This window comes from Rutilus rutilus (genome assembly GCF_951802725.1).
Source record: "Rutilus rutilus genome assembly, chromosome: 23".
Taxonomy (NCBI): domain Eukaryota; kingdom Metazoa; phylum Chordata; class Actinopteri; order Cypriniformes; family Leuciscidae; genus Rutilus; species Rutilus rutilus.
Window position 1 is genome coordinate 21,934,051 of NC_140233.1, and position 26,754 is coordinate 21,960,804.

Below are 26,754 nucleotides of genomic sequence, written 5' to 3' on the forward strand. Positions count from 1 at the left end.
AATTCAACTAGGTTCCCACTGGCTGGTCAACCAAATGAACCATCTTACGTCACCAACTTAAGCTGGTATGACCTGCTTTTTCCAGTAACGACCTTGACCAAGATGGTGTAACACATCAGCCAGGTCCCCAACAGCTGGTCAACCATCTACATCAGCCTGGACCAGTTAGAGAAAAGCTACTGGGTTCACAAACAGAACTACCACCTTAAAGTCAACATGAATCAGCATTTGCAACCCATTTTATCCCATTTTACCTGCCACGACATAGTTCCAAGTCATACAGAATTTGGAAGCAATAAAATCAGCAAATTTTCCTTAACTGGGATTTTCTTGGTGATGTTTAGGATGGAGACCAGTTGAAGTTGATTGTTGAAGATTACTTTTGAGGAGCCTTTTTCAACTTGAGGTGGAGGCTGAAGGTCAGGTTCATCCCAAGAGCATCTTTATGGTAATATACATTTTTCATATATGCTGCAATTTGCTATTATTGAAGTACCATATACTTTAATATTAACTGCAATTGTATTACTCATTAACTATTGGTGAGACAACAGTACCTAAAACAGATAAACTGCTTTGGCTAACACTATTTTTGGCCTAGGTGAAGGCAGAAAAGGCAAGTTGCTTAAAGAGATAGTTCACTTAAAAATGAAAATCGTTTACTCACCTTCAAGTTGTTCCAAAACCTGTATGAATTTCTTGTTTCTGCTGAACACAAAAGAAGATATTTTGAAGAATGTTGGTAACACTAAGGTTGATGTACCCCATTGACTTCCATCGTAGGGAAAAAAATACTATGGAATCAATGGGGTCCATCAACTGTCTGGTTTCCGACATTCTCCAAAATATCTTCTTTTGTGTTCAACAGAAGAAAGAAATTCATACAGGATGGAAACAACTTGAGGGTGAGTAAATGATGACAGAATTTTCATTTGTAAGTGAACTATTTCTTTAAGCAAGTAATTACACTTTTCCAAAAGATCAACGTTGGTTGTTTCTTTGCAGTAATGTGTACTGAAAATCACCTGCAATAAGACAGTAAATAGGGTTGGGTTCAATTTCACGTTGAATTTAAAGATGGTTTTAGCTGGATTTTCTGGTAGGGGTGAAGCACATGGGCACACATGGCTTTATATAGCCAACATGAGAGAGGCTAGATAATTAGAAAAGGCTCTAAATTAATGAGTGAAGCGATGTGTCATCTGTACACTCTGTCACTGCAGAAAGAATGACACATAGATCAGTCAGGAAACCCACACATGGGTAGAACGTACCCTTTAATCTTTATTCTGCTCACTTCTCCATCACACAAGCCTATGAAGTGTCATCTGTCCGGTTCAATTATACACCATATTCCACAGGCGGAATATACAACAAGATATCATGAAGCAACGCTGTGTATTCTGTAATTATGTTAATGAAAAATCTTTTTTGATGGATAGAAAGACTACAATGTCTACAAACATTTTCCGTCTATGTCAATACAGAGACTGCTGAGCAATTATGTAAACAAGCTAATAATTAACTAACAATAAAGAATAAATGACAAAAACCTCACAAACTTTGGCAAATGCAGTAACTAGTTCTTTCACTTATTCTAGCAGACTTTATGTCAACTTTTTGTTTCTCGACAGGCTACTAAAAACCTGTGCATCCTCATTCATGAATTCTGGCGATTCTGGCGACTGGAAACGGCAATTTTCAAAAGTTCTTGGCATTAGTGTGTAATATGCACCAGACGGTCTGGTCCATCTGAGGCTCAGACTAGCCTACAGCCATCTCTGACTGCATGAGAAAACCCCCTTTAGTGCACTTGACTTCAGATACTTCCAAACTCATGACTACACATGCAACCATAATTACACAAACTGGCACAAGCCAGTGGTGTAGGGTTCATTTGAACATCATCAGAGCCTCTGGTGTACATATGTATAGCCTCGTCTGTTTGGCGCACATAGCCAAGAAACTAAGACCAGGTTTGTAAGCCACACACACTAAGTATGTACTGTGCCCGCCAATTTCTGTTGTGCACATCTAAGTGTTTTAGTGCACACAAAACTTAAAGAAATCAAAATAAAATTGTGCGGCACTTACTGATTCAATCACGTTACATGTGAAAGGGTATTTATTATGGCTGGGTGCACTTTAAATTTGACGTAATACATGACATGCATGATAACAAGTGTTGTGATTTATATAAGGAAAAATGCAGTGTGCATAATAAAGTAATTCAGTGGCCCCAAAAACCTTTTGGATACTTAAAGGGATAGTTCACCCAAACATGAAAATTCTGTCCTCATTTACTCACCATCATGTCTGCAGAAAAAAAGAAAGTCTATGATGTTAGTCAATTATATGATGGTAGTAAATGGTAGTTTCCATCGACCTATTTTTATGCGCATTTTGGGATAATGTATAAAAAAAACGCTGAATGGAAATGCCAAGATGCGCAAAAATGCGCTTAATTGAGGAGAACCTTTTTTTTTTCTTTTTTTTTTGCTAAGTCACCACACGAATAAACTACAATGGAAAAACATATACTTAATAAATCCCTCGATGCTCAAGAAAAAACTCATGTGACTTTGCCTCAACAGTGGATGTGATTGTATAAACGGACTAACCAGTGGCACAGCATCTCAAATGTTGGTTTGATCATTCTGAAATGCCTGAGCCAAAGTCTGTCCTCAGAATGATGAGATAAAAGGACCTCCCAGAAGCGTCTCAAGCAATTGCGTTCCCAAAAACCAACATCCGAATGCAAGATAACAGGGCAGTGTTTAGTTCGCAACTTTGGATGGAAACATATATTGGTGACAGAATCTTAATTGTTGAGTGAACTACCCTTAAAGTCTTACTTAAACTGTCTGAATGTCATTGCATTAAACCGATGGTTCTCAGCCAGGAGGCCTCGGCAAACTGCAGGATGACTTAAAAGTATTTAAATTAATAAATTGTTATTAATATATTAACATAATAAAAGGCTGTGTTTTGATAATCTACATTAAAATTCGAATACATTTTTTTTTTTTTTACATATGAAATCAAGATTTAAACTGTGATACTTCTTTCCTCACACTACTCACAAACAAGCAGTTTTGTCATAATTACAGCATAATGGAAATATCTCTTTGAATATTGTGCTGAACCACTGTATTAGATAACACAATATGAAAGCAAGTGGCTTTTATTTTAAAGAATGATAACACAAGCATGCTTTTCAAACAAAACATTTCACACAAAAAAAGCCTTATTTTTTGTAAATGCCAAATTTGATTGATTTGTTAGCTCTAATGCAAAGACATTCACACATTTTTAAGTGTTAAGTGTTTCAGTACTCTTTTTGTCCACTGTAATTGTGGTGCAATTCGGTGTATTTAACACGCAAGCCGTAAGAGTCTTACCACACTTTGACTTTGCGACTTTACCAGTTTTTGCAGCGCACTGAGAGCTCTCTGGATACATGTGAGAGAGAAAAACGTGTGTTGACACCGAACAAAACTTTTGCAAATAAGAGCAGCCTTAAAAAAAGGTGAAAATTCCCTAAATCTTTTTTTTTTTTTTTGGTTTATAAATCGGATCAGCGCATTAGCACATTAAATTTGCTGTGTGTGCTCTTCATCATGCCCAAGTGAAGCAAATGAGCAATTTCCCATTAACAAGCATGGGGCCTGATGTCTTCATCTAGACCACATTAGGGGCGAGAAGACTTCGGTTGAGTGGTTATTAGACAAGTTTGTGTGGATGATTATGCTTGTTTGGAATAAAAATAGTTTTATGAAACTAAAGAACATTAGGAGGTTAGTTATACACACAGAAAACCACAACCTCCTCCACAAAATAACATAATTAAATCAGTATTTATTAATGTTTATTTTTGGACCGGTACGTGCAATCTGACTGCAGTGAGTATGTGCCATTCATCTGTGGAGTGCTGAAGTGCGTTCAAACCACAGTGAGTCATACAGCGCTGAAGGAGACATGAAGAGCAATGAATGTGACATGTTTGCGTGAAAGGGAAGGAGAAAGAGAGATAGACAGTGAAAGGGAACAGAGAAGGACGACAGGAGGAGAGAAAGGGAAGATCTACTCTCTTGAGATGGTCTGGAATGTCTTCCTGTTGCCCAAAACTCCCTGAAATCTCCCCAAAGTGGCAGTAACAAACACTGTTGATGACTGCTTCACCCTCTTGTTATGATATACTACTTAATGATAGGTAGAAGTTATAACTAATATGTGTACATATACAGTGGGGTCCAAAAAACCATTAGCAAAAAATGCTTAAATATTTAGCATTTTTAGATCAGCATCTTCTGAAGGATCGTCACAGGATTAAATTAGATTTAAAAAATATTAAAATAGAAAACGCAGCCTTGGTTAACATGAGAAACTTATTATAAAAGTTTTATTTATATATATTTTAAACTATTAAACTATTTTTTTTTCAGCCATGTACAGAACACCTTTGAGTGTAGAATTAAATGAACCTATAAATGAACTAAATTAATAACTTTTTACAACTAAAACGAACCATCACTGAACTTACACTGCAAAAAAATGCTATAAAAAAGTATTTGTGTCTAGTTTCTAGTCCAAATATCTAAAAATTCTTAAATCAAGATGCACTTATTAGAGGAGTAAAATGATATTATATCTTGTTTTCTGGGGAAAAAATCTAGATTAAGTGAGTTTTTGCTTGAAACAAGCAAAATGATCTGCCAATGGGGTAAGAAAAATAATTGTGTTTCTGGTTGAATTAAGATAATTTGTTCTTAGCCCATTGGCAGATATTTGCTCTTTTAGGCAACAGTTCACTTAATTTTGATTTATTTACCCAGAAAACAAGACATAATATGTATGGCATTTTACTCGTAAATGCATCTTGATTTAAGAATTTTGAAATATTTGGGCTAGAAACAAGATAAAAATACTAAGAAAAGCATTTTTTAAGCTGGACTGTGACGCTATTTTCTTATAGAAACAAACTTTGTTGCATTATTTTCCTCTGATCACTGTAAAGCTGCTTAAAGGTGACTTGACTGACTTGACTTTTAGAACAAATAACAGGAAAAGTATCAAAGTTGCTAAATATACAGCAACTAAATATCTTTGGAGTACAAATAATATTGTTCCAATACTAGAACATCTGTGTTGATGTGCATTTGATAAAACCTAAAAAGTTGGGTTATATGTATTGGTTTTGTCTATAAGATGTTGTTGTTCATCTATCAGACCAGTAGGTGGAGCTGTTATCAGGGAGATGGTTGCGACACCCCAAATATCATCATGTGTCAAGAAGAGAGGACGTACACTGGGTAAACGAAGAATAGGATGAAAAAAAGTGTCTTTCTTCTCTTTTCTCCTCTGATGAACCACAAAATCAGCTGTTTATCCTTTAAACTCTGAATAGGTTGAGGTGTTAGAAGGTATACACTGAAAAATATTGTCCCAAAACGTGATATTTTTATTGTCATGTCCCTGATTTGTGTCTTTCGTGTTCTGTTTGGGTTAGCACGATAGCTGTCTGATAAAACTGATGGGGACAAAGCAAGACTTTCGTTTTGGGGTTATACCGACCTGAAACTGTACAAGAAACCTTTATATTACCAGCCCAAATCAATCACCCATCAAGGACACAGTCCCCCAAAGCTAGAAATCATGAAGCTGAGGTGCCCAGGTTTGGAGAACTGTCAGGCAATGCTACCGCTAATGCCGCCTGAGAAATGGGAGCGTCTGTGTGTCCGAAGGGAATCACCAAGAACTGGAAAACTCCCCATCCCTTCTAGCGCCTGCAGGGTTTGCTTTAGGGTGGGATCATGTGGAGAATACTGTGATGCTGTGGTCGAGGGGTGCGGGGGCATGCGTGATGAAGGAGAGGCATATGAGAGGGAACATGGGGCTCGGGGCGGGGCGGGGGAAGGGACAGGGGATTTATACTCACCAGACAGCTGTTGGACCCCCGGCTGGTCTTGTGTGCTTAACAATTGCGCCTGAATCGTCTCTACCACCCGCTTAAAGCGCCGACTTGGACCTACAATAAAGTGTAACAGGTAAAAAAGAAAAGAGTCTGTTGACATTTTCTTGTTGAAACTGGAAGTTGGGGCGGGGTTTCCTTAAGACGGATTAGTTGACTCCTCATTCAAGTCATGTTTGCACTATAGTAAAAAGAGAAATACATCCACAGACAGAAAAATATAAATTAAGACCCTTGAAGCCTTTTAGGAATCTGACAGGAATTTATTGTAAAACTACTTGTAACTTGCGGTCCTTCTTATCTCAGCTAGGTGGACAACAACATGGGCCACACACTGCAGAAGAAAGAGCTTCTATTGACACTATTATGTGGAGACATAATGAATATTAATGGAAGAAAGTAAAAGAGAATGATGTATTAGCCAATACTTCTACAACGTATTTTTAGGTGCTCTATTTATCTTAGTTGTTATTGCAACTTCTGCAAGTTATAATTGGTGTGTAAGAGGTTATTTGGCTCAATCTGAGAATTAAATGGAGGTGCTGTCACATTGGTCCTGTTTACACCCGGTATTAAGATGTGTTTTGACTGATCTGATCATAAGTAGACGAGGGAGACACAATCCCGTTTACACCTGGTGTCTCTTTTGTCCACATCTGTCCTGATTTCTTCGAGGGGAGGGTCTATGTTGTGTAAATGTATGGTTTTTTTTTTTCAGATCTTTCAATCTAATGGACAAAACGAGCTCACATTACACTATGAAGGCAAGTGTAAAATGTGGTCAAATGTGTTTTCGACTATCTCTGGAAGTGGTCGAAAGTGGACAAGCTCAAAACGTTTTAGACCCCGGTTACACCTGTATTCAGCTTCATCTAAGTTAGCCAAGACTAAGTGTACACTGTCAGGAATGGGCTTTACATTAAATATCCACAATATGATTTTGCTGGTGATACAAAAATACATCTCTAACTTTAAGTTTCCTCAAGACAATCGGTCTCATTCACTAACCATGCGTATGCCTCAGTTTGTGCGTGAAATCAAACAAATGTTTTCACAAACAAATCATAATTGATCTATATCATAAATGTGTTATCTCAATTACATTAAATATATATATATATGCATCATGTGTTTGCTGAGCCTAATATATGGCCCTTACCTGGAGATGGTTTAGGTTTACATTTACATTTATGCATTTGGCAGACGCTTTTATCCAAAGCGACTTATATTACATTTCAAGGTACACATTTACATTATTATCAGTTCTTGCTTTCCCTGGAAATCGAACCCATGACCTTGGCGTTGCAAGCGCCAACGTTCTACTGTTTGAGCTACAGGAAAGGTTTGTTTTATGCAAATGACTGATACTCCGAATATATTGCCATTAGAACAAGATTAAGAACAAATTGTTGTGGATTAGTCAAAAGTTCTCCTGTGCGCATAAATACAAATAGTCTGCTAATTATTATTGGTGAATGAGACCCAATGTCATTAAACTACGCTGTAAAATTCTTTACAAGAAAATACTATTTACGTCTTTCTACTTCAAAACTTCGCATTAAATCCAATGTGTTACTTGCCGTTTCTTTGTAATTATAACATTTACTAGCAATTTCTAAGTAATCCCTTGAAAAAAATTATTGGCTGTTATCACTCAAACATATTCCCCCCATGGCATTTTTCATGTATTAAAATGTTTAAGTAATAAACAGAATTTAACCTTCTTATATAGTAACAATGTATTGTTGAATAGAAATGTGTATATTTATATTTATAACCTTTTAAATGAAACGTTTTGAATCTATTTGGCACCAAAGGCTTTTCGGTCAAAATTCTGGCTAAATATGACTGAAAAAATACCTTAAATAAGCTATTTCAGAGCAAATTGATCAATATCGAGATGCATACTGATCCTCAAAAGGCAGAAAAATATCAAGATATATATATTTTTTAGCTTTTATCATCCAACTGTACTGCCAAATTGACCCAATCTGTGCTCTACCAAGGATTGTTTTCCTTTTAAAAATACGGTTGCAGGTTATTCTGACAAATTTAATGTGATTATCCCCAATAATTCACATTTTTCACTTTTTCCCACAGCTATTTTCGTGTTTTCAAGCTACACTTGCGATCTAAGAGCTTGATGATTGGTGATGTTGATTGCGGTTGCGGTGTTTACCTGAGAGCAGAGTAAAGGTGACTGAATAGATGCCGTTCTCCTTGGTGGTCACGGTGCTCTCGGTGTACGTGATGTCAACCTGAAACTTAACAGGCTTTTGGAAGACGGTGGGACCGGCTGTGGATTTGTACTCGGCCCGAAAACTCGTCTGCGAGACGACGCTGTGACTGAGGCTGGGTATCTGAGGGAGGAGAAAGGTAAAGCTCGATTAGCTCTCACATATTTGGAAGCACCTACGTGGAACCTCTATGGAAACTTGTGGCTATTTATAACTTTCGTGTAGCCGAAGGTGAGGAAAACATCACTAATCATGACAAGCAAGTTTTTTAAACAGACATTTAAACCACTTGCCGGTCTAAATGACACACTAAACTCCTTTCCCCTTTCCACAAACCTCTCGAGGCACAACATCTATATGCTAATGATTCATGCCCTGCGTTGATTTTCCATTGACCTCTAATGAAAGAGACAGCCACAGGGAAGGATGGAAACATCACACACTAGCATTTTACAGAAATGAAACACAAATCAGAAAGGTGTTTGCAAACGTAAAAACACAGGCTTCCGGCCAAGCCTATCAAAAAGTCTTTCGATCTGATAGAGGGAACGTAGAAGCATATATTCAAATATTCATTGCTGTCGTTCCCAACATTGGAATTAAACGGGATTGGAGCCATGCAAAACAGATTGCTTACCGAGAGAAAGGCGTGGACGATGTCGGCTTTTATAGAGCTCAGTGGCTTGTCCTTAATAACCACGAAGATCTGTTCTTCTTTCTCTAGGTTGATGAAGTTACCAAACCAAGATTTTTTGGCAAGTCTGCAGGGCGAGAGAAATACAAAACATGAGCTTTTTATGAAGTCTTCAGGGGATACAAGATCAGTCCATATCAGAGCTCAGAATAAGACAGATCCTATGGCGCTTATGCAAAATAAATTGATATTGAATAATTTATAAAAGGGACTCAATGAAAGATCGGCACACAGCAGAGCATCTACCATGAATATACATGATGAACTTTGCATGAGGTTACACTGATGGCTGTGAGAAAAATTTAATGAAGTCGTACAAAAATCCATAAGATGCTCATGTTGCACAGCAAAAAAAAAAAAAATTGCTCCTAAAGCAAGGTGTTTTGCTCCTAAAATGCATTTTAGGAAGTCAATTGTTATAAAGGCCAAAATATGAATGCATCATTTGCTGTGATATAAATTTAAGAAGACATTTATTTTGCACCCGACGCACAGCGGACTTTTCCCTCCACAGACACACGTCGGTAAATTAGGGAATGAACTCGCGCTCCCGGGGGCGGTTCAGCGAAAAAGAGGCGGCGTGTTCCGGCGCAAACGTTCCCTGGTGCTATTTTGCAGTTTCAGAAACCAATTCCGCCACTGACCAGGAAAAACCTAGTCGTGGCGTGTTATTCAGATGCTATTTTAAGGGCGCATGCTTGGCCATAATGTAACGTGTGCACAACGCACATATACTTTGCTTCTCTCAAGTCAAGTCAAGTCAAGTCAAGTCACACATTTACCCAAATTATCATACGCCCAAGCTAATTTGGGTGGGTTTCTACAATCCCCATACAATGTCACTTCTCTGTCTTTTACGGCCCTGACGAGAACGTCGGTCTCCTCGGCTGTGAACCGTTCCTGGCACGCACCAGGCAAATCCGCCGTTATAATAGCAATCCGCCATGGAACAAGCGCGTCTGCTTTTAAAGGATATGTGAGATGACGCTCTGATTGGTTTATTCACGTTACGCCCAAACCACACCTATGAGTAATGTAGCTACTTCAGACCAGCCCATTTTAGATTTGCGTCGGGCGCAAGAGTCATTTATCCCGCCGGTATAATAGCAACAGCGCCCAAGATCCGCCCACAAAGTTACTTGCGTTTCGCGCTTGATACTTGCATTTCAGATCGTTAAAATAGTGTGTTCTTCTCAGAGCAGCCCTTTGAGTTTCATTTGGCTACAATAAAAATAGCTTGGAGTATTTATCTTTGATTTAATGAATGGAATATGTATTGTTAACCATTAACACCCATTAACTGTTGCAATTCATAAAAGATTTTGCACAGGTTTAAATATCTTTGGAACGTTGCTATGTTTCTATCACAACAAATGTAAATGTGAACAAAAATATACTTAATTGTAAATCTGTACAAATGTATATTTATACATTTGAATAAATTTTATTATATTATACATTGGAGGCATTACATTGATTAAAAGTGACAGTAAAAACATTTATTATGTTACAAAAGCTTCTTTTCATTTTTATTTTTTATAAATGCTGTTCTTTTAACCTCTCTGTTCATCGAAGATTTCTGAAAAAAATCTGGAATATCAGTTTACACAAAAATATTCTTGAATTTGTTTTAAACATTGATAATATTAAGAAATGTTTATTGATATTTTGTGTCGGTGGCCATGCTGACTAGGATATTTAAATACATAAATCCAAAAAATATTTCTGCATATTTCTATGATACATTTCAGAGTATAAGCTGCCGTTATTATGTATTTATAACCCATATTTAGAGAAAGTATTGTAAACAACTGTTGCAATTTTGCTGCAGTAGTTCTCCAAGAATGAAATCATCTATGTTGATGGAAAATCAACCAAAACTCCTGGTGTTTAAACTAGCAGCTGTAATTTGGTCTTGTTTTAGCATATAAAGGAATAACTGTCTGTCTAAACATTATTCTAGCTCTAAAAGGCTTCAGTCCGCCAGTGTTGTGTATCAACAAAGCACAGTCGCTCACAACTTAGCTTCCAGAAACTGATTTATGGCAGAGGATGACAAAAGAAAGCAGAGAGTGCTGCGGCTTATCCAGCTGGCGCGGAGAGCGAGAGAGAGGCGGATAAGTTATGGAAGACAAAATAGAAAACAAAAGAGGATGAGGCATCACTCCGTGGGGGAGAGAGTTTGTGACTGCTGTCTGCCGTGTGCTGAGACCCTCGGTGGGAGAAAGATATGACTGAGCTTCCATTAGAGAGGAAAAAACACTAAATGGTTTAACAGAGGCAAACATAACTCACAATGATTTCTGAAGTGCTAAGGGGGTTTTACATCAACACTGTTGTTGGGTGAGTATTGTTCAAGGTCTACAATTCGTCTTTTTCAGAGGTTTCTTGCCGGCTGTATTTTGAGGTGTTTCCAGCACAAAACTGACTTAATGGTAAGCTGGAAAAGCACTATTGCATGTTCATGGAAACCAAATGTCCATATACAGTGCTATGCATAAGTTTAGACACCCATGCTAAAGTTGACTAAAAAGAGGAATAAAAAATCATCTTTTGGAAATTGAACTTAATGCCTTAGGAAAAATCCAACCTTTAAAGACACCAATTTTCTTTGTGAATTAATAATGTATCGTAAATAAATAAATGTTCTTCCTTAAAATACAGGGTGCATAAGTCTGGACACCCCTATGTTAAATTCCCATAGAGGCAGGCAGATTTTTATTTTTAAAGGCCAGTTACTTCATGGATCCAGGATACTATGCATCCTGATAAAGTTCCCTTGGCCTTTGGAATTAAAATAGCCACACATCATCACATAGCCTTCACCATACCTAGAGATTGGCATGGAGTACTTTCCATAAGATCATCTCTCAATGCAAATCAACTATTAGGTTAACTGAAATAAAACCATGCCAATCTCTAGGTATGGTGAATGCTATGTGATGATGTGGGGCTATTTTAATTCCAAAGGCCAAGGGAACTTTATCAGGATGCATAGTATCCTGGATCCATGAAGTAACTGGCCTTTAAAAATATAAATCTGCCTGCCTCTATGGGAATTTAACACAGGGGTCTCCAGACTTATGCACCCTGTATTTTAATGAAGAACATTTATTTATTTACGATACATTATTCATTCACAAAGAAAATTGGTGTCCTTAAAGGTTGGATTTTTCCTAATTTTTTTAATTAAGGCATTAAGTTCAATTTCCAAAAGATGATTTTGTATTCCTCTTTTTAGTCAACTTTAGCATGGGTGTCTAAACTTATGCATAGCACTGTATATATATAAGAAGAGTTCAGATGCAAAAGCCTCTAAGTGCCATCTGAAATTTTCTTCTAGAATGATCATTTTTATCAAGCTCGTATATTTAAGTTCAGTAATTTCACTTAAATGACAATTAATAGGTAGTTTTCGTGAAATTACTGAACTTACCATTAAGTCAGTTTTGTGCTGGAAACACCTCAAAATACAGCCGGCAAGAAACCTCTGAAAAAGACGAAAATTTCAGATGGCACTTAGAGGCTTTTGCATCTGAACTCTTCAATTATGTATATGTATAGATAGATAGATAGATAGATAGATAGATAGATAGATAGATAACACTTTACAATAAGGTTTCATTAGTTAACATTAGTCAACAAATGTTGTTAACATGAACAAAGAATGAACGATCCTTCTACAGCATTTACTAATCTTAGTAAATGTTATTATCAACATTTACTATACATTATACAACTCAAAAGTTGTATTTGTTAACATTAGTTACAAGATCTTGATGAAAAATTGATGCACCTCTTGATGGAAATAAATGTTGTGATGTTATTTCCATCAAAAAATGCATAAATATTTGGTTAAGATCTTGTATTGACAATCCAAGAGTCCAGCACTCTGTAAAGTCTCCTCCAGCACATCCCAAAGACTTTCAATGAATTTAAGGTCTGGACTCAGAAGAGCCGATTCATGTGTGAAAATTATTCTTCATGCTCTTCCCAACCATTCTTTCACAAATTGATCCTGATGAATCTTGACATTGTCATCCTGGAATATGGCCATGATGTGTCTTCCTACACGGTTGTTTAAGAAATGAAAAGCTACACACTCCAGGATTTAGGGTTAGAAGAACTGATGGCAAACATATAACATGCTAGAAACACAATAATCACTGCAATAATGATCCAATCATAGACTTTTAAGCATTTGCCAATTTAAATTCAAACAGTGACTTTTTTTTTTTTGGCCATATATATATATATATATATATATATATATATATATATATATATATATAACAATTCAATTAATAGCTTTTTATTCAATAGCTTGATAAAAAGTCAAAGGAAATTTCATGATGATATAAAAAGATGTGTACTTACTCTGGGGAAGACTCTGGCGTGAGGCTGGACATTTCCTCTTGAGTGGGAACTATTCAGAATAAAGCAAAGATGTTTTTGTCATTCATCAAGGTCGTATGACTTTCAAATAGTTATTTAACTAATTCAACATCTCACTATGTAAGACATACATAATTAGAGCCTTTTGAGTTGCATGCAAAGGAGTATTTATCACAGGTTGCTCATTCAGCTTGGGCTTAAAATTTATGCCAACAATAAAACTGGATCATTAATAGGTCATATGCAGTAAAAGGTATTTAGAAATGCAAACTGATGCTACTGAAACAAAGTGAGGTGGTTACCATGGAAGCAGGCTTATTATTAGTTTTACAGTCAGTATATGTAAATGAGACAATTTAGCCACAACAAGCATTAAACAAATCAATCTGGAGGAGGTAAGAGCTTTATTTTAGGTCTATAATGACCCGTGACCCTACATAGGACAAGTGGTTTGGAGAATGGATAGATGGATGGATGAATTGTAGATTGTTGACTATATCCCCCAGTTTCTCACTATACCTTGCAGTTTCCTGCGGTGAAAGCGTGGCGAGCCCAGGAAGCTGTTCCTGATGGAGTTGAGGCGAGTCTTCCAGGGCATTCCCCCGATGGAGGGGCTGGGGGGTGGCGTAGGGGTCGGCGTTCCCGCTGGGCTGTCCTTAGGCGTGTGCACGGGCGTTCCTTTGGGGGTAGGGATAGGGCTGCCCCTTGGAGAGGGGTGGGGGGTCACCTGTATGGTAGGGATAGATTTGGTGGTGTGGTCAGAGCCGGGCACAGGGTGGAAGTGGTGTAGACGGATGGGGGAAAGAGGGACAACAGGCCTAAAAGGGACTGAGAGCGTAGGGGGAGTGATGGAGGCGGGGGTCACCCGTCGCACCAGTGGGGCGCCCGGAAAACAGGGAGCTTGAGGCTGACACGGAGTCGAAGGTTCTGACTTGGCTGTCAAAATAGGTTCAGGCTCGGTTTCAGGTAAAGGGTTTGATCGGGCGGACTGTAAGGGTTTGTCTTTGGGTTTGGCTGGAAGAGTTTGGGTCTTTGGGTAGGGCAAGAGAAACTCAGATATAGAGTTTGGTGTTAGGGAGTTAGACGTTGGGGGGTTTGCCCCGCTTTGTTCTGAGTTTGGTTTTAGAGAGTTAGACGTTGGGGGTTTTGCCCCGCTTTGTTCTGAGTTTGGTTTTAGAGAGTTAGAAGTTGGGGGTTTTGCCCCGCTTTGATCGAAGTTTGGTTTTAGGGAGTCGGTGATACTAGAACTGGGGGACAAGAGCAGCTCAGTGGACTTAGGCGGGACACAGAACTTTCGGACGGGCTTTAGGGGAAGTCGAGAACCAGAGCAGAACACATCGAGATATTAAGGCACGAGTCACAAAGCAGCAAGGGTAAAACACACAGAAAGGGAAGGAATCATTTAGGGAGAAAAAGGATTCGTGGTGATGCAGAAGAAACAAAAGAATCATGCAGTTAGCCAAGACCGGTGAGCCAAAGATGCAACAAGACCATTGTGAAGAGCAAATCAAGAGTCTTTTCAGGCACACAAAAGAAAGATGCCAATGGGAAAATAAAAAGGGATTAAACAGCAAAATTTCTTCCGTGAAATGAGCAACTTGGACATCAAACATGAAATCATGTATGAGAGGTGTGGACAACGTAATTTGCAGTATCTGGGTGAACAATATATAAAAACATCCATGATAAAAAAAATCCAGTTTAAAACATGTGCCAAGTTCTTATAGAAATGTACTCATTATGTTAGATTCATATGGTTTCAAATTTAATTACCCCAAAAATTGCATGTGGTGTAGCCATTAAGCAAGAATTAATAACATATATCCATACACATGTGCAACCTTGTGACCTTTCTATGATATAATTTCCTGTTGTAGGTTTCAGCATGTTGGTTGCGCCACATGACTTTGATTTGGTGGACAAATGTTTTTTCACTTCTAATAAGCACTGAAGCAGTTTTGTTAAAATATTATTAGATTATATGGTAATCTTAAAATATAAGATAATATATTACATAAAAAATGTCTCTTTCATTATTATATCAGGACGGTTGTATCACCCTGCCATTTTTGACTTTGTCCAAAAAATCATTGAGATTCATCATAGTAGTGGTGTATTTAAGTCACTGTATTTATGAATTACATTTCAATGTATTTTTAAATAAATTAATATATAGGGCAAATGATGAGTCATGTCATTGACCAATATGTTTTTGAACTCAAAGACTAACGTCAAAGAAAATACAAGGCCGGACTGCGTCCACATGCTGAATCATTCATGAACCTTTAAAGCACCTGAGCATCTGAATATGAATGTCTCAAATCTCAAAACACAAAAGTTGCAGAAATATTTCAAGCACTTTTGTCTCTTCACAGTTGGAATCCAGCAAAGTAATCAAAGCAAACTAATTCACAAGCATTACATTAACCTAATTTATGTCAAACATGAAAATAATGTTTTAAAATCCTCACTTTTCATGTGACATACAGGTTTAGAGTGAACTTCTAAATCAATTTCCACTTGGAAACTGTTCTATACGTTGCTGAGCTTTAGGGCAAGGCCTCTGTAATCTGTGAGCTGTCTTAAACAAGTCAACTGGAAAAGTTTAGCCAAGAGCTTCTGTGCTAATCAGAGGAGCGGGATTTTCTACAGCCTTCCCTGAGCTGGATTTCCAGCAGATAGGATGAAAGAATATATCTCCATGAAACAAAAACTGCTTTCTTCTATGACTCACTCTTGCGTTCTTCCCTTTCTTGTTTACTTTGCTTGTTAGAGGCCAGAATGCTATTTCCAGGCATCCTACACTTTACGACCAGGTCATTTTCTAGAGCTTTCCAGTTGGATAAGGGCTTAAAAAAAAACTAAATTGTCACCAAAACACTCACCTACTAACATCTTAAAGATTTTGTGTCAAGAGCACTTTGCTTATTACTATCATCTGCCATATATGTATAGTCCAAATTTAAAATGTCACAGCTAAGAAAATAATCCAAATTCGCTTTTTATAGAAATCAATACAACGCCACCACTCACAGTGGTGTTGTATGTGCAGTGTAACGGAGTGTGTGATGGTTGCCATGAAGGTGACTGAGCAGCTGCGTGCTGATTGGTGGACAGACAGGAGCAGGTGTGCTGGGGGCGGAGCTTACTCACCCTTGGGCTGCTGAGAGGACTGGTGGAGAGACCAGAGGACGCCCCGCTGATGGACCGGGACCTGTGTGGACACACACCAGAAAACACACATGGTGAGAAGGGACAGGAAGTGAGAACAGTGCTGATGTACACACTCTATTATAAAGGGGGAACATTTACCTCATTCCCAGATATCAAGCGTTTTAAGCTTTATAAGTCTAACAGTTTACTATAACTTTTTTTAAAACTGCAATTTGGACCTTCAAACCGTTGGACCCCATTGAAGTCGATATGGAGAAAAATCCTGGAATGTTTTCCTCAAAAACCTTAATTTCTTTTCCACTGAAGAAAGTAAGACATGAACATCTTGGATGATGTGGGAGTGAGTAAATTATCAGGAAATTTTCATTCTGAAGTGAACTAATCCTTTAAAGGAGCCGCTCTTTAAAAACGGATCATTCTAGACAGAGGGTTATTTTAATATTATCTATGAAAATAATAGTTTTTCTTTATTAGCATTACAAGTGAACCCCAAGGAACATATATAATAATAATAATTAAAAATGCATGTCATGACCCCTTTAAAGAAAAAGATCACCAAAAACGATATTTTATTTTTGGGTGAACTATCCCTTTTGGACAAATGATCAAATATGTGTTTATATTTAAAACACTAGTCTAGGCTGAGACCCTCTGAGAGGCATCACTCTCATGTGTGGGTGTTTAGAGGAAGTGATGGCTATGAATCCTGCTGATGCTAAACATAGTTATTTTAATCTAGAGTTATAAAGGGGTGAGTGGAGACATCCAGCATGTGACGTATTGATATACGCAGAACAGCGCATGAAACGAATAAAATGCGAAACCTATATTTAGATGTGAATGGCATTATGTGGTGACTAATCGCCTGGCAGTCAGAGCATTAAAATCTTTGTTTACAGATAAATCATCACTAAAAGACATAAAATGAGCTCCAGGAACACAACTAAATGATTATTTAAATGAATCAGTCAATCATTTTTGGAAGCAGTTTGTTTATATTAATCCAATTTGCTCAAATAGATTAGGATATTAACTGACTACTGTTAACATGACATGATTTTTAACTGCAAAATCAACCACATCTCTTTCTCATGAACTTTCCATTTAAAAAACAAAAAACTCACTCCTCCCCGTATGCTTCATCACACGGATCCAGATTTTAAAAATAACATTTCAAAGTCTCTTCTTTCTTTGACACACACTGATCTCATGCCTTTTAAACTCAATAAACAGCACAAAAACACAAATGATGCAACAGAAAGTCTGTTTCTGAGATCACTTCTAGTTTAAAATGCTCTGTTTTTTAGGAGGTAGTAAATTATGATTCTATGGAAGCTTGTTTCGCCATAAAAAAAAAGAAATTATATTTAAAGCGAATTATAAAGTAAAAATTGCGGGATATAAACGCTGACTTTTTTTCTCGCACTTGCAAGTTTATATTTCGCAATTCTGACTTTTTTCTCGCAATTCTGACTTCTCTTCTCAGAAAAGAGAAATGTGAGGTATAAACTTGCAATTGTGAGTGATAAACTCAGAATTGCGAGATATAAACTCGCAATTGCAAGGAAAAACGTCAGAATTGTAAGATAAAATATCACAATTACCTTTTTTATTTTTTATTCCATGGCAGAATAAAGCTTCCATATGATAGAGAAAGTAAAAAAAATTAAAATTAAATGTCAAAAAGACTCCCAAGATCTACACTAAAGATGAGTTGTCTATAACTAATATAATGTAACGCCATCTAAACTCATAGCTAAAAACTGGATCTAAATATATGCTTGATTTACTGTGTTCACACTTGTAGTTTGTTTCTTTTGGTCCAGAGCAAAAAAGAAAATGACACATTTAGTCCTGGTTCACTGTCATTTTTAAGACCTCCGTCACACACACAAACAATGATCTGTTGCAAGGAGACAGCGTTTCCGACGCTTGTATCGAACTTTAATGGGCAACATCGAGACTATGACGAGAAGAACCAGGTTTGCTTGAACATTCTGGCTTTTTTAGAGTCGCATCTCGTGACATCACGTCCTGTTTTTAATTTGTTTAGATGTCTTTGGTCCATATTTCAGTTGAATAGTTCGAGTTCCTTTACAGGGTTCTCAGTCCGCTTATTTGGTGCGCACACTTATTCAAATGAACCACAGAACAATCGCACTGTAGGTCATTTTAATCATCGAAGCAAACCAGCCAAGTGTGAACACACCCTAAACTGTCTAATCCAAATAGAAGTAAAGATGCAGAGAGTTTTTTTTTTTTTTTGGTCATTTTAAAACACCTTCCCCTGAACATCTCAAGCTTGACGAATGAATCAGAATTCACCATTTTTATCTCGACTTCCACTGCAAAATAACAGTTTTCATTTTACGATAAAATTCTACAACCAGATGCCACTGGAATTAAAGGGGTGCAATGAGGTCACGGGACAAATGTAATTTGACCAAAAAATCCAGCATAGCCCTGTTTGAAATGTTATCGTTGCACAGTTTGTACTATTTCCCATTTTTTTAAATAAGGAGTATTCAGTGTATATGCAGTGAGCAGCAGAACAGAGCTAGTCTCTTCTTTCTTTAGGTGTGCGGCTGAAACACAATCACTGTGAAATCCTCAGGTGGCGTATGTGTCAGTCTCGGGTCATCTCCTGTCAATTCCCCATTTCAATCCCGCCATCAGAAACCTCAGGCCATTTGAGTGGGAATGAAAAGAGTTTAATGAAATTGAGTTTTGAAATGAATTGGAGGAACGAGACCTACTTTGTTATTATACAGTGGAAGGTGAGGGTTCAAAGTTTACGTGGAATAATGGTAGTGAAGAAAAAGATAGCGGAGGCGAAAATAAATAGAGGTGGAGTTCATTTTTGGTTGGGCTGCAGGATGATGGTTCAAGATAAATGGCACGACATTGGATATACCGAACGTTTATATATGTATATATATATATATATATATATATATATATACAGTATATACATATCATATATACTGTAAGCTACTTCATTTCATGATATACATTCTGTGAAATTGTGAGAAGTCTGTGAGAATTCCTGGAAGGACCTTGACAGAGTCTCAATCTGCATAATGTATGTCATAAATAAAAATTTATTCTGCCCCATTTACAATTTAAATGGTTTAAGTTAATTTATAAGGGAAATGCTAAGCAGGTGCTAGCCTTTAACATTGTATAATGTGCTACAAATTAAAAAAAAAAAAAAATGTTACTTGAATTCAGCTTTATTTCAGTTTCCAAAGTGTGTGTGTGTGTGTGTGTGTGTGTGTGTGTGTGTGTGTGTGTGTGTCTGTGTGTGTGTGTGTGTGTGTCTGTCTGTGTGTGTGTGTCTGTGTGTGTGTGTCTGTCTGTCTGTGTGTGTGTGTGTGTGTGTGTGTGTGTGTCTGTGTGTCTGTGTGTGTGTGTGTGTGTGTGTGTGTGTGTCTGTGTGTGTGTGTGTGTGTCTGTCTGTGTGTGTGTGTGTGTGTGTCTGTGTGTGTGTGTGTGTGTGTGTGTCTGTGTCTGTGTGTGTGTGTCTGTGTGTGTGTGTCTGTGTGTGTGTGTCTGTGCGTTTAGAAACAAAAATAAAGCTGAATTCAAATAAAATATAAATAGTAGATGAAAAACTTAAATTAAATAAATTAAAACAAAATTTGAATTAACTCAAATTAATACAACAACTAAAAATAAATGAAAGCTAAATAGAAATAGAAAAAATAGAAGAAAAAAAACAATAATATTGACAAAAGCACAAAAATTTGTAAAATGAAAATGAGAGCTATTTCAAAATATTAATAAATACTAAAATAGTATATAAACAACGCTAAAATAACACTGTGTAAGATCATAAAACCTGTTTCATATAGTATAAGATCTGATAATAGTGTAGAGGTGCACTGCAAAACAATTATCTGATTTTGTATTGTTTTACAGTTAAAATATCTAAAAATCCTTAAAATAAACTTGCAACACTGTATGATATATTAAAGCTCAGAATGTTTTTGTTTCACTACATATGAAGTTTTTTTTCAGTTGTTTATACTTAAAGTGAAACATTCTTGATCCTTACGTTTCGTGAGATTCACTCTTTTTGCGAAAGTACTCTTATAGCAACACAGTTTGTCCCAATACAGAAGAATTGCCTCACTTCATTATATACAGTACTGTGCAAAAGTCTTAGGCATGTTAATACCCCCCCCCCCCCCCCAAACACACACACACACACACACACACACACACACACACACACACAAAAATGGTTTTAAGTCAGTTATTTATATCTTTTGCTGTAGTGTGTCAGTAGGAAATATCAGTTTACATTTCCAAACATTCTTTTTGCCATTAATTGTAATAATCCAGTAAAATTTGTGTATGCACAAGGAGTCTGACAACAGCCAGGATGATCTGATCTCACCATCATCGAGTCCGTCTGTGATTACATGAAGAAACAGAAAAAACTGAGACAGACTAAATCCAGAAGAACTGCGGGAACGTCTCTAAGATGCTTGAAGAAACCTTCCTGCAAAGCTACCTGAAAAACTATGCGCAAAGTGTACCTGGACAAAAGCCTTTTTAAACGCAAAGGGTCGTTACACCATATATTGATTTGAATTAGTTAATAGAAGTTAAATCATAAATAAATTCAATTTGTGATTTTATTTTTGAAAGCATTCTCACTTTACAGCATTTGAACACAAGTGCCAATACTTTTCACAGTACTGTAGCTTTGCAGGAAGGTTTCTTCAAGCATCTTGGAGACGTTCCCGCAGTTCTTCTGGATTTAGTTTGTCTCAGTTTTTTCTGTTGCACAGTACTGTATATACACTGTCCCATCACAACACATTACACTCTTTTTTATATATTTAGTTTGAAGTATGCTAATTGTCATTCAGAAGTTTTTTTTTTTTACTCCAAACTCGCAGATCACAACACTAACCAAGCCTACAGTGTGCCTACAAGCCTACATTCTTTGAGCATATCATCACTGAAGACAGAAGCCAGGAAGCTCTAATGCAGCGCAGGTCAGTAAAAGGGTCTTGATGGAAAGCATGAAAAACATCTCTGCATCTTTGATGACTAAAGCTCTGTGAACTATCTGAAGGTCAGAGGGTCAGCTAGTACCTTTCCTCTTTGCTCTGTGGTTTGCGTTTGGCATCCGAGATGTCCAAGCTTTTACTGAACACGTTCTTACTGCAGCGGGAGACAAAGTGAGCAACAGTGAGTCTCTGAACAAAACAACAAAGAACTGAACTAATCGGCTATAAAGAATAAAAGACAGGGAAGGTATTCGCTTTTTATCAATGGTGTTGGTTACGAAAGCTGTTTTTCTCATTCGGTTTAATTTCAGATAGCTTTATGGAATGATTTCCAAGCCTAAAATTTGAAGCGTCACAGGAAAAATGGAGTTTATAAAGGTAGAGTCGAGCAAAAAAAGGAGTGAAATCCAGGATGAAGGTGAATGACAGGAATAATTTCTCAAACCTCTGACAGTATTTGCCTCACAGTGGCAGAATCTCACTGGAAAACACGGCCTGCACTCGGCCTGCGTCATCAAATGCGCAAACAAAACCACAAAATAGATTTCTCTCTATTTTGATATTTTGTTTTAAGTATTGAGTAAGACACAAGAAACCCTGAAGGGTAAAATGTAGTATAGGTAGAAATAAAGCTGTAGTCTTTCTCACAGACTCTAGTTAAAGTACAGGCTTTTTATATATATATTTTTTTTTTGAAAATATGTATTTAAATGAATGTTCTGGTTCACTTAAAGCTCTACTGACACTGTAAAAAAAAAACAAAAAAAAAAACTTCATTCTAACAGCAAAAGATTGTGAAAAGATTGTGAAAAAAACTCTTGGCTGGTTAAAGGGTTAGTTCACCCTAAAATTAAAACTTAGTCATAATTTCCTCACCCTGGTGTTGTTCTGATGCGGTATGCCTTATGCTGGTCTCTCTCACTGCCATCATATTTAATCTGTTTAGCTGTGCTGTGCATTAACTGAATGAGCACTGTGCTACATCCATCTTATCTATGCATCCTGTTTTTGTTCTTTTTATTACTCTTTTAATACATTTGAAATCAATTTCTAATCAATGTCTTGTTCTTTGCTTTTAGTGTCATTCTTATTGCTTATGCACTTGTTGTAATTTTTTTATGATTCTTTTTTAAAACCCTTTTTATAGCATTTTGAATTGAATGTGGATTTTTTATGTGCTATATAAACAAACTTGCCTTTAAACATGTTGCGGTCCGAAACAAAAGAAGGGCATACGGCATTAGAACAACACCAGAGTCTTAATTTTCATTTTAGGGTGAACTATCCCGGTGAGATCTAACGGGACTGTTAAATGTACAGTTTCTGAAAATGAAAAAGAGCATCTTACAATTGACTTTCCCAGAATTCTCAGGGTGACGCCTCACAATTGATGTTTTTTCACTGAAATAACTGTTTCTTCTTAGTTTTTTTTATGTACATTCATGTTTTATGTTACATTATGTTGTTAAATGTAATGTAAATGTAACTTTCCACGACATGCTGTTGATTAACAAAACATAATTTCGACTCATCCCTTAGTTTTTGAACAAAAATAAATGTTTTCCGTACAATGGAAGTCATCACGTAAAGTAGCATCTATAGAGAAGGATGGATGTAAAGTATAATATAAGCATAATGTGTGTGTTCTGCACCTCTGTCCGTGCTGTGTCATGTCGATGGCTCTTCGTGCCGGTACAGGAGAACCTCCATCCGTAACGCTCAACACCTCCATCGACTTCCTCTCCGGCCTCCTCTTCCCGTGTCTGTTCAGCATGGGTGAGTCTACGCGCTTCCGTGGTGGATCTGCATACACACACACACACACACACACACGGCAGTGTTCATTTTTCAAATAAAGAAGTGGTCTGTAAAGCCGCTCTCAGTGATCGCAGTGATTGTGTAATCATCACCAGCGTCTGCTACAAGTAATGCATTTGTTAAAGGGATAGTTCACACAAAAATTAAAATTAGCCTATGATTTACTCACCCTGAAGCCATCCTAGATGTATATGACATTCTTCTTTCAGACGAATACAATCTGAGTTACTGTATATAAAAAAAAAGTCCTGGCTCTTCCAAGCTTGATAATGGGAGTGAATGGGTATATTTTTTTGGAAGTCCATCAAAGCGCATCCATCCATTATAAAAGTGCTCGAAACGGCTCTAGCGGGTTAATAAAGGCCTTCTGAAGTGAAGCGATGCGTTCGTGGAAGAAAAATATCCATATTTAAAACTTTATCCACTTAAATAACTAGTTTCCGGCAGACGGCCTACACAAGTCGACTTTAAACCAAAAGAAAAACACTTGATGATGTATGATGTAGGATGTAGGAGTAACGTAAGCTTTGACGCCTCTCGCGGTTCAAACAGCGCTGGGCAACAAACTCAAGTTCCTCCCACATTTCTGTTAAAAAAGCTAGTTATTTTAGTTTTAAATATGGATATTTTACTTCCACAAACACATCGCTTCACTTCAGAAGGCCTTTACTAACCCGCCAGAGCCGTTTCGAGCACTTTTATAATGGATGGATGCGCTTTGATGGACTTCCAAAAAAATATACTCATTCACTCCAATTATCAAGCTTGGAAGAGCCAGGACATTTTTTTATTTAACTCCGATCGTATTTCGTCTGAAAGAAGAATGTCAAATACTACTAAATTGGCTGCAAAATTTTTAAGTTACTGGCCATTCAGAACTTCTACTATCCAAAAAAAAAAGGAGAAATAAACCAGATTAACTATGTCAAAGCTTATGTGTGTATATATATATATATATTTATTACATGGCTTGCTTGAATTCTAATGTAGAATGCGGTCTGTTATTTCTTGATAACAGAGCGCTGCTAAGTATAACACACCGTTGCCATGCAAAGCAGAGCGTTGCTATGGACACGCAGGATTCTAACTGCAGAGACGGAACGGACTATTTTCCTTTGCGGAAGCACTACAGTCATTTTTAAATCAATAAACTCCTTTTTAAATCATTATTTTGTGTCAAATTATTGATTTATTTGGTAGGTAGCCATGTAATAACCTCCGCTTCGCGCCGGGGTCCTGATCAGCCTGTCGGGGTTGTATTCGCTATAACAACCGCCTCGCTCTACATTATCCCTTACATATATATATATATAATATTTTCTTATTCAAACAAAATCATGTCCACCGGCCATCTCCTCCCTTCTTCTTTCATCCTCATCCTTTTCACCAAAAATGTATTTTAGGTGGAGAGATCAATAATTTACAAAGAACATAAAAAAATGTATAGGATGTTGGAAAATATCAATGTCTTTTCTGTTAACTAAATGCTTTTTAATCTTCGCAATTGCTTCAATGCAAATGAACAAGCGCGCCATTATTCAAGTTAGCCAGATATGCGCAGATTCTGCACAATACGCTGTATTTAATATATCATTATGAGTTATGACTCACGGGTATTTGCACTAAATCTGCGCATATTTGGCTTACACAAACTTCCCCAGCAAAGTGAGTAAACATAATAAGTAACACACCAAATTAGCTAATGATTTGACAGCGTTAACCGCCATAGTTGATTTTTACCCGCATTTGGCGGGTGTTAATTTCAAACCCTATATATATATATATATATTCCATCTTAACATTAATTGTACTTGTCTGAATTTATTAGCTCTGTTTTGGTCTGATCTGAGATCTGAATGCTCATTTCTTACCGACATCATTGCGAGGAGGAAGGTTCTGGTCTTCTTGGCTGGGGTATCTCTCCTTACGATCCAACAGAAGGAAATAGATCATCTTCTCCTGATTTTCGCTGATAAAACAGGAGACGGGAAATAGCCATGTGTCAAATATGAAAATAGGCACATTAGAAAATGAAATGAAATGGCTATATTATCATTTTCTACCTTCTAGATTGAACAAACTGTCTTTATACATCCATAAGATATGATGATAAAACTAATAATATAAGGAAAAGGTAAAAGAAATAAGGAAAATAATAAAAAAGATTAGTCCTAGTTGAATAATAAAGGTTGGGTCCTCTAATTTTACATATGACCTTTTTAATTCTAAACAACAAGATCTTTATCAATTTTTCTGTGGACAACAAGATTATAAAAGCTTATGTGTCTATAATATGATCCCTTTTTTTCCCCATTTGAGGAACATTGGGTCTTTCTTTCCTCCAGATGTCACTCACTCGTCAGATAGCAGGTCCTTCATCAGCTTGTTCTTGTCCCGGAAGCACCCCAGCGAGTGCATGCTCTCCAGGACGTCGGGGTCGATGTCTTCGGCTGAAGGGATACAGCGGATCGCCACCTTACGCGGGACCGGCTGCTCCGGCTCGGGTTCGTTCTTCCCTCCTCTGAGGAGAGCACAAGCCCATCAGTGATATCAAACACTCTCACACTGAGACGATCAGCAGCTCAAAGAGACAAACACACCAAACACAAGTTCTGTGTATGTTTGAGATGTCCTTCTACCATCAGCCACTAGTAACAATACACATGTGCTGTGTGGAAAAGGACTGCGTGAACATTCTGCTAGATTTCTCCTGTTGTGTTCCACAGAAGAAAGAAAGTCACGCGGGTTTGGAACAACAGGATGGGCGATTTAAATTTTTTTTCAAGGCGATTTTTTTCAAGGTAATTGTCATTTTTGGACAATTTCTTTTTATTGAATGTGAATGAAAAAGCGGGACAGAACTGTTGTAGTGGGTGACAACCATTCAGCCAAGAAATATTAAAAATGAACCTTTACAAATAATTTCCAGTGGAGAAAATACATGGACGTGGATCGCCAAAATTTGGCGTGACCTTATTACAAATGTAAGAGCCTACTTTCGTCACTTCTGTCTTCATTTTTGTTCATGTCCAATTAAATGTTATTCTAAGGTCGAATTAAAGCTATTTTGTCATGGAAAACTTGATTTATAGACTTGAAAAAAAAACTTGAAATATTTTCATATATTATAAAAAAAAAATTTACTTTTAAACAAATTGTATCTATTGGGAATTGATTAGGTTGTAAAAAGTAGGCATTCCATGGCAGAATATATATATACATTTATTAAATTAATTGTAAATAAATAGCTAAAAATACACACACACACACACACATACATACATACTGTACACACATACATACATATACACACATATATATATATATATACAGTGAGGAAAATAAGTATTTGAACACCCTGCTATTTTGCAAGTTCTCCCACTTGGAAATCATGGAGGGGTCTGAAATTGTCATCGTAGGTGCATGTCCACTGTGAGAGAC

General features: G+C 37.1%; 1 protein-coding gene across 3 annotated transcripts in view; it reads right to left on the reverse strand.

Moving 5' to 3' along the window:
* The window catches only part of brsk2a (BR serine/threonine kinase 2a), a 216,790-nt gene that overhangs the window by 788 nt on the left and 189,248 nt on the right, over positions 1-26,754 (reverse strand). The window contains exons 10-19 of one of the 3 annotated variants that reach the window (XM_084396511.1): positions 25,670-25,834; positions 25,185-25,282; positions 23,148-23,298; positions 21,581-21,649; positions 16,451-16,511; positions 13,817-14,024; positions 13,280-13,328; positions 8,846-8,969; positions 8,151-8,331; positions 5,939-6,028 (exon numbers count right to left, since the gene is read on the reverse strand). In XM_084396511.1, the coding sequence (XP_084252637.1) occupies positions 5,939-6,028; positions 8,151-8,331; positions 8,846-8,969; positions 13,280-13,328; positions 13,817-14,024; positions 16,451-16,511; positions 21,581-21,649; positions 23,148-23,298; positions 25,185-25,282; positions 25,670-25,834 (1,196 nt within the window). Of the gene's footprint in view, positions 1-5,938; positions 6,029-8,150; positions 8,332-8,845; positions 8,970-13,279; positions 13,329-13,816; positions 14,601-16,450; positions 16,512-21,580; positions 21,650-23,147; positions 23,299-25,184; positions 25,283-25,669; positions 25,835-26,754 lie in introns of all 3 variants that reach the window. The other 2 variants (XM_084396510.1, XM_084396512.1) reach the window with 2 other exon arrangements.